Source organism: Microtus oregoni, unplaced genomic scaffold, assembly GCF_018167655.1.
Source record: "Microtus oregoni isolate MIOR12 unplaced genomic scaffold, Mior012 000079F_003, whole genome shotgun sequence".
NCBI classification, from domain to species: domain Eukaryota; kingdom Metazoa; phylum Chordata; class Mammalia; order Rodentia; family Cricetidae; genus Microtus; species Microtus oregoni.
Window position 1 is genome coordinate 991,058 of NW_024544155.1, and position 8,535 is coordinate 999,592.

General features: G+C 33.6%; 1 protein-coding gene across 1 annotated transcript; it reads right to left on the minus strand.

Annotated features, from left to right (window-relative positions):
• Nucleotides 1-516: 516 nt before the first annotated feature.
• Nucleotides 517-2,859, minus strand: LOC121441553 (protein PPP4R3C-like). The gene has a single exon (XM_041642778.1). It carries the CDS (start codon nucleotides 2,857-2,859, stop codon nucleotides 517-519), a length of 2,343 nt encoding a protein of 780 aa, XP_041498712.1.
• Between the last annotated feature and the right edge of the window lie 5,676 nt (nucleotides 2,860-8,535).

The following is an 8,535-nucleotide window of genomic DNA, read 5'->3' on the forward strand; positions in this document are numbered from 1 at the left end:
AGAATGTTGTTTCTCATAGTATTCATAATGATGAAGTTCTGCTAAATCTTCATAGAAATATTGGGAAGTCTCACTTTACTTTTACTTTAATATTGACTTTTTCTTCCATACATAAAAAGATCTCTTCAAAAAACTTCAATTTATAGACAGAACGCCATTACTAGATCCTTTTAAAAAACTAAGTTTTGTAATAAAACTTTTGAAGTTGTTTGCAATATATGACCTGAGTGAAACTTGTATTACTTCATCAAACTGTTTACTCCTCACAAACCATACTACTAAAATAAGATGTTCTTGATAAGACGTTATCACTCAGGGGTTGGTTATTTGATATTATGCATCTATATTATGGAAGATTTTCTTTATATAAATCGAGGCCTTTTATTCAACATATTTACTATTCTTTATACCATATCTAAAAGTCCATAAGAGAAAGATGTTTTTTAAATTAGAATTTTCAGTTTGTGATATTTATCAAATTTTATTTGAATCAAAAGTTGAGGGCCTCATCTTATTTTATGAACCAAGATTAGGTCTTTTGCGGGGAGGTTCATCTTCTTCCTCTTCATCATCCTGATTATCATCACTGTCATTGTCATCTTCATCATCGGAGTAGTCCACTAATGGAATCCTCATGCAACAGTGTATTGGCCTACTCATTCTTCTAGCAGAAGCCTCAGACTGAGATGAACAGTCAAATTCAAATGAATTTTCTTCTGACCGTTCTACTTCATCTTCACTTGTCCTTTTTATTTGCATAAACGTGTCATAAGAACTTAGAGAGTCCACTTCCAATGCCAGAACAGCTTCAGTATTTACTCTAGGACACATTTCCTCCTTGACTTTTACCTCCATAGCTTTTATATGTCTGAAGTATAATTTCTCATATATTATATCATGTAAGCTTCCTCTTACTTGACTTTCTCTTTCCTTCTGTTCTTCAAATTTAATTTTCAAACCTTTAAATGTCTGGACATACTCAACTGAATCAAAAGCCGTAAAAAATTTTTTCACAATGTCTGCAATAAGAGACGTGATGTTTTCCACTCTAATAAATTCAAATAGTTCAATAATAGCTGAGTTTAACATATTGTATCGTTTTCCATTACGAAGAAAAGCATTTATAACAGGTTCAAAAAGATTTTTCCTCATTATGTAAAGATTATAAATTTCATCTTTAAAGCCAACCATCTGTCTCATAAATCTCAGAGCACACAAAACAAGAAAAGTGTGCTTTGAACTCATCAGCACCAAGATTCTGCTGAGCAAGTTGTTGCTCAAAATATAATTTTTGATATAGGTTGTGTGGTTTTGTAAACAAAACCTGAGCAATTCTAAAACTACTCCAAGCAATTGTGGATTTTGGTCATTATCAGAATAGATGTTGATTTTGTTATCACCACTATCATTTTGTCCTGTGATAGACAAAATTGGTGCTGCCAAGTTATCTATGCAATGTGTATAGAAGTAATTCATAAATTCTCTTCTTTCATATCTATTAGCTGTTACAAACATGTTTTGCGGGTCAAGAAGAGCACGGAGAACTGCTGTCAAACTTAAAACATGAGAAGATTCGGGATCAGGATCACAGATGATTTGTTTGATCATTATATTGAGGAGAAGGTCATCCTCATTTTCACTGTCCTCAGCTTCTTCCACTGCATACACTCGGACTATTCGTGGATTAAATTCTACTAGAAAAGTAAATATATCTAGAGCAGCTACTTTTATTTGGTTGTTTTGTATACATACTGAAACCTTCAGAGCACTCATAATTCCTAGCTTTATCACTGTTTTCAGTAACACATCCTTCTTATGAAAACTTAATATCTTAGCAAATTCAAAGAACTCCTTAAAGAAAAATAACAATTCACTCCGTCTTTTATCACTGACAGTGTTATCTTTTAACTCACTAAAAGCTTCATACAAAAACATTTCATCTTCATGCAGCATGCTAATTATTTCAATTTTATTGGAAAAAATAAAAGTTGTAAGATCAGAAAGCCAATCCTCTTGAAATTTGGTTGATACAGGTAATAGAATGTCATGAATATATTGCATTCTGTAAGTCTGGTGTATTTTTTGCTTAAGTTTAGAGTGTGTTATTGGCATAACTTCTTTGAATTTTGCACTTTCGGTCAAGAATTTCCTGTGCTGATATGGCTGATCCAAACTAGGGTCGTACTCAAGGCATCCTATTACATCCATGACATATTCCTCAGAAAACATAATATTAAATAAACGTGAATTGTTGAGAAATAAGATTCCTTTAATAATGCCATGTAAAACCTGTAAACATTCCATGTTCTGCTGTTCCTCGCAAGTGTGGAATATCTCTAGCAACTTTTTGATGTAATCTTCACTTTCCAAGAGCAGAGCCAGCCGTTCCTTGAGGCAGGGCGATTCTTCTACAATATTAAATAAATCTGCAATGTTGTCAAGTTTACCTAGTTCACAATTCGGCATCTGAAACAGATTCTCAATCTGGGACAGTTCTTGAAAATTGTCATTCTCCTCTTTAAGCTCTTGAGGGATCGGGTCGCTTGGGTCTTTACCTAGAGCCTGGCAGATATCATTCCAGATATCTTGACAGCTATCTGGCTCTGAGAAACTTAATGCCATAGTTTTGTTATTAGCGTCAGTCCAAATAATTAAATTCGTTTGGTATTTCTTATAGGTCACATCAGGATTAATTTTGCTCTCTATTAGCCGAGAGCCATCTAATTCTGAATGAACAAGTAAGCATACACTCTCAAGCCGTCCGATGTATTTGGTTGAAATTTGACCTGAGCATATATGCTCCCATTGCTCATCTTCTTTCATAATATAGACTCTTACACTATGAAATCCGTCATCCATGTTGAATCACAATTCTCTAGGCCACGCTGTTGCGCTGACTTCAGTTTTGAGTTCTCTCGCCAAGGTTGGCCAGAAATGTCACCGAGGTCGCAATTCTGAAAAATCATAAGAGAGCAGATTAATGGGGATTAAAAGAATGACAGGGGCTAAGAGAGGGTTTATGGTCATTAGAATTACCAGGGAGGAAGGCTCTGATACTTGTCAATTATCAACTATTGAACTACCCCCGACAAACCTCCCTCCTTTGTGCTTGCGTCTCTGAGCCTGCCTTAGCTCTGTAAAGAATCCTGTGATTCACTGAAGATTCTTCCTAAAAGGAATGTGCTTATGTAACAAATACTGTTAAAGGGACCTGCTTCACCTACCTTAAAAATGGAAGTCTAGAAAATACTCTTTCGAATTTTGTTTCTCAGAAGATTTTCACTCATCAGAAAGTTGGGGCTCAGGCACTGAAGCAAAAGAGAATTAAATTAGCAATGTTTTGACCAAGTCTACACTTCATACTACATATAAATGCAAGGCTGGAGCTAATAAGAACCAAGAATACATTATCTACAGACGAAATGTCTTCCCCAGAATCATAAATATATGATTGAGTTTCTCCACGAGTTATGCTCTGAGTCTACCACATTGCTACATATTAAGGAACGATCTTATTCTGAAAAGGAATATATCAGCCCTATAGCTGAATCATGTTCACTCTAAAGTTTTACCTTTCAGTACAGTGGATGAAAGATGTGCTCAAATGCTTTCCTTTGTCTTATGATGCATATTGTTATCGAGAAAAATTGGGTCAAAGGTGAAGTGATTAAAAATTTGCCAAAATTGAAAACTGACGCTTATAAATTATTTCATTTTCTTTTCTTTTTTAAATTTTGTATATCTATTGGGCATTAAACATGCTATGACGATTTCTGAATGTGGGCATTCTAGGGATTGACTATAAAACTAAACTATTTATCTAGCCCATATACAGTCATGATGATGAAGACAAGAATAATCTCACAGCTGTTAGCATTTCAGTGAGTATTTGTTATGAAAAAAGTATTAACAAAATAGATCAAGTATTATGGTAGAATGTTTACTACATTTAAAACAACATGACAAAGACTTTATGTTTTTGCCTAATTTTCATAATAATCTAGTGATATAAATATATTGATATAAGAATCCCTTTAGGGTCAGGAAACAGACAAAAATTCAAATGAATTGTCAGAGTTCACATATTTAATAAATAGAAGAGTTCTAAATTGTACATGCCTTTCTAACTCCACAATTGCTTAACTGTGGAATAGAACTGCTATTGCCTTCTTCTCTTGGCTTTCATTACACTCTACTTCACATTCTTCCCATCTATATAATTTGTAATCAACATAAAATAATCAAGACAAGATGAAAGTCGCACATTTCCTCCTTTAGATCCACATCTGTGTATAGACAACAAAAAACAGAAGCTTGGATATAGCAACTCTGTTAAATATAATTTTAATAGTGTCTAAGTTGATTTTTGATGTGACAGCAACTTCTGCAATTTTCTTTTTCAAGAAATATTTCTCCCAAATATTAACCCTCTTATTTCAAAAGAAGAACTGCCAATTGAGTACATTAAGCCTATTTGAACTTGAAAGGTCTTATTTGTAGTAATCACTTCCTTTGTCATGGCACTGGAGACAATTAAGTAGGGCACTGATATATTTCGATATGCTTCTCTTGAAGCACAACGTTCAACAGACTATGCTCTAGAATACTCATCAGGAAAGTACAGCTTCAGTACAAAAGATGTTGAGTGTAAGTGATAATCATTTATGACAAAAATTCAAATGGTTGTAGAAAAATAAATATTTAGAAACAAAAATTACGAATTGTGGAAATGTAACAAGAAATGACTATTATAAGAAATGCTACATGTGTAGTTAAAATACTTCATTTTAATAGGAAATAATTAGGAATATGAAAATAACACTTATGTTATTCATTAAATTTTTGTTTCTGCTGTGTTTATTAAGTCTTCATGATAATTATAATACCATGAATTCTCTGAATATGTCTTCAGGCACCATGCTATGTAAAGTATCCAGTATAAACTCATGTATTCTCACAGTTTTATCTTATGGAATTTCTTTTAGGCCAATAGAGGTCCCTTAATTTTTGATAGGTTAACAAGAGTTGCTTTACAATTACAACAGCCTCTAGAACTCAGTTTTTATTGCTATTGCTGCAACACTTTCCTTTAGTTTCCTTCTTTTTTAAGGAAATAATATTTCTCTCTGCTTTATTAATTATACCTGCCCAAGACTATTATTTTGCTGTTTTGGTCCATGTGTTTTTTCAGAGAATAAAGAATAAACCACCATGCTCTAGGCAATCTAGTAGATTTATAATTCTTCTTATTTTTTTAAAAAATTAATCATCATACAGTCATCGCCTAAAGAGGATACTACTGCTAAAGTAGAGGGGAAAAAAATCTTCTAAATTCAAAAGCTCATCAAGCATTTGGTGCAAATTCTTACAAAAAAAAATAATGGTATCAAGATTTGTAGATATCAAGCCTTTTATACTTTCAATTTTTCTCTTTTCTCTTCCCAATATGAAATGCTACTTTGAAGACAAAATTAATGTTTTTAGAGATTACTAATAGTAAAAACCATAGCTCTAATTAGCGTCTTTACAGCCCAGTCATTTCTTTTTCCCCTTAATGGATTTAAATTCTTTAACTAATAGTGTCTCTCTCATTTATCCTGTTGCAGTCAAAGGAGCTTCTAGCTGTGCCTAAAATACATCAGATATACTTGCATCTCAGGACCTTTGTACCTCTTTGTACACCTGTTGTTCCTTTGTACCCATTTTAACCTGTAATTTACTGTTTCTAAATAAGGACTTATCTCAAACACTCATTTTCTTCACCAATTTATTCAGTTTCGCCTTTAGTTTTCAGAGGCTTACTCTATCCATTTCTTTGAAAATATAAGGACTACCCATGTTTTCCTTCAATGTGTCTTTTCTTCATAGCACTCAGGATTGTGACCATTCACATTTCACTAATTCTGTTTTTGGAAAACAGACTATCAGTTAATTCATGCCTATCTAAATGCCTTACTTCATTTGAAGATCTGGCTCATTACTAAATATGTATATGTGCATTTGCATGTGTGTGTGTGTGTATGTGTTTAACAATGCTACTGTATCATATTTTTAAAGCAGGATATAACATGACAGTAAAGAATGCATTTAAAAGTTTTAGTACATTTTTATATTTTTCTCTTTGTGTGGTAAGTGGAAAAAGTACATGTGCCACTGTTTATATATGGAGGTCAGAAGAAAATTTGTGGGGGTTGGTCATTTTCTTCCACCATGTGGATTCCAGGAATGGAACTCAAGTCATCTAGTTTGGCAGCAAGTGTTTCAACCAGCTCAGTCATGGCACCAGTCCAGAAATTTAATTTTTATTTCTACAACAAAAATAATTCAGAAAAATATCCCACCTTTCTTTACACCATTACCTCCAAATATCTAAAATCCAATTAAGACATTTACCAAATGCCAATTAGACTATTGTGTTAAAGAAAGATAAAATACCTTATCACTTCTTAATTGTAATGTCTGTTTAGTTTATATATACTTTAGACATCTCATAGATGTTATATTGAGAGATCCTATAAAGTAAATTTTAACAAATATAATTATTTTTTAAAAAAAAATAATTTTACTTGTAATTATCAAATTTTTTTTTCTTTTAAATTTTATTTTACATTCCAACCATCACTCTAGCTTGGTCTATGTGAGGAGGCCATGGCAGTGGGACCAGGATCTATCTCTAGTACATGAGCTAACTTTTTGGAGCACATTCCCTATGGTGGGATGCCATGCTCAGCCTTGAGGCAGGGGGAAAGGGCTTGGTCCTGCTTCAAATTAATGTGCTAGTCTTTGTTGACTCCCCACGGGAGACCTTACCCTTTGGGAGGAGTGGATGAGGGGGACAGGTGGAGGAAAGAGAAAAAGGAGTAAGAGGTGTGGTTGGAATAAATATCATTCTTGTAAAACACATGTAAGCACAAGCTTTGCTTGATGGATCAGTTGGTTGGATTATTACCAAACACACTGAAATACAGTAGATATATAATACTTTCTAAATAACTACTAAAATACAGTAGATATATAATACTTTCTAAATAACTACTAAAGCCACATTCCCTTGTTGTAAAAACCAAAGCTGTTAAATATCCCCAAGTATGGTTGGCAAAGCTGCCTCGGGGTGAGAAATACTAATGGCAATCCATAGGACTTAAAAATCAAGACAAATTCTGTGTTTCTCTTTTCGTACCAAATACCATAAATGAAAATATTTGAAATTCTGTCACCCCAAATTTCATTTATCTAGAATTACTACAATTCATTGTAAAATAGCAAGTGGCATTCATTATTAGACATTTTTCCTGGAAAATAGTTAAGACAGTTTGCTACTTTAGCTACCCCATTTTTGTTCTCCTACAGTACATTAATTGCAGCACTCAAAATGGTCTATAATACCATACTCATTTCTATCTTTCCAGGTTTCACCACTTTATTTGCATCTTCAACTATCCTCTGTTCATGTTGCATCAGATTACTGACCTTATTGCAAAACACTGGTCCATCCAACCTTCTGTTCTGCTGCTCACCTTCACCAGAACTCCTGACACTATATATTTCAAATAATATAGTATTTCACACACACACACACACACACACACACACACACACACACACACACAATTGTTTGTATGGATATATTATATATTTATAGAACACATTGAAATATATATATATATAAAACTATAAATAATGTATACACATACACTATACTATTTGTGTATATACAAATATAGCCTTTTGAGTCCATATAGTGTTTCTAGCATGTATATATGATGTAGGAAGGTCATTAGTTAATTAATAAAGAAACTGCTTGGCCCTGATAAGTTAGAACATAGGTGGGTGGAGTAAACAGAACAGAATGCTGGGAGGAAGAGGAAGTGAGGCAGACGCACACTCCTGTCCAGGGCAGACACGATGCAGCCACCCACAAGGTCAGACATGCTGAATCTTTCCCAGTAAGACTGGTGCTACACAGATTACTAAATATAGGTTAGGCAAGATTGTGAGAATTAGCCATTAAGAGGCTAGAACTAATGGGCCAAGCAGTGTTTAAAGGAATAAAATTTGGGTTTGGAGGGGGAGGGAAATGGGAGGTGGTGGCAGGGAAGAGACAGAAATCTTAAATAAATAAATAAATAAATAGATAGATAGATAGATAAATAAATAAATAAATAAATAAATAAATAAATAGATAAATAAATAAATAGAAAGAAAAAAGACAAAGAAAAAAAAGAATACAATTTGCGTGTTGTTATTTTGGGGCATAAGCTAGCCATGAGGCAGGCTGTGGGAAGAGGCCTGCAGCTCCTACTACATATATAGTTTTAGGGAAATGGAAAAGGGGCTTTCCTCTTTCAGCAATCATTACCATAGCTCTTCATCTAGGAATAGAGCTTTATGGGATTTCCCCTGTCTACATTGACATGTCAGTTGATGATCTCATTGTTTAGGTCTTGTTTAGGGAAACATATTTTATATTTCACAGATAAAATTTTTATAAACAGAAAATACTGTCTCACAGCATATATCCTGGTCCTATGGATT

What these genes read in the sequence shown, in the direction of transcription:
- LOC121441553 (XM_041642778.1), bottom strand. Translation starts at nt 2,859, where the DNA reads ATGGATGACGGATTTCATAGTGTAAGAGTCTATATTATGAAAGAAGAT.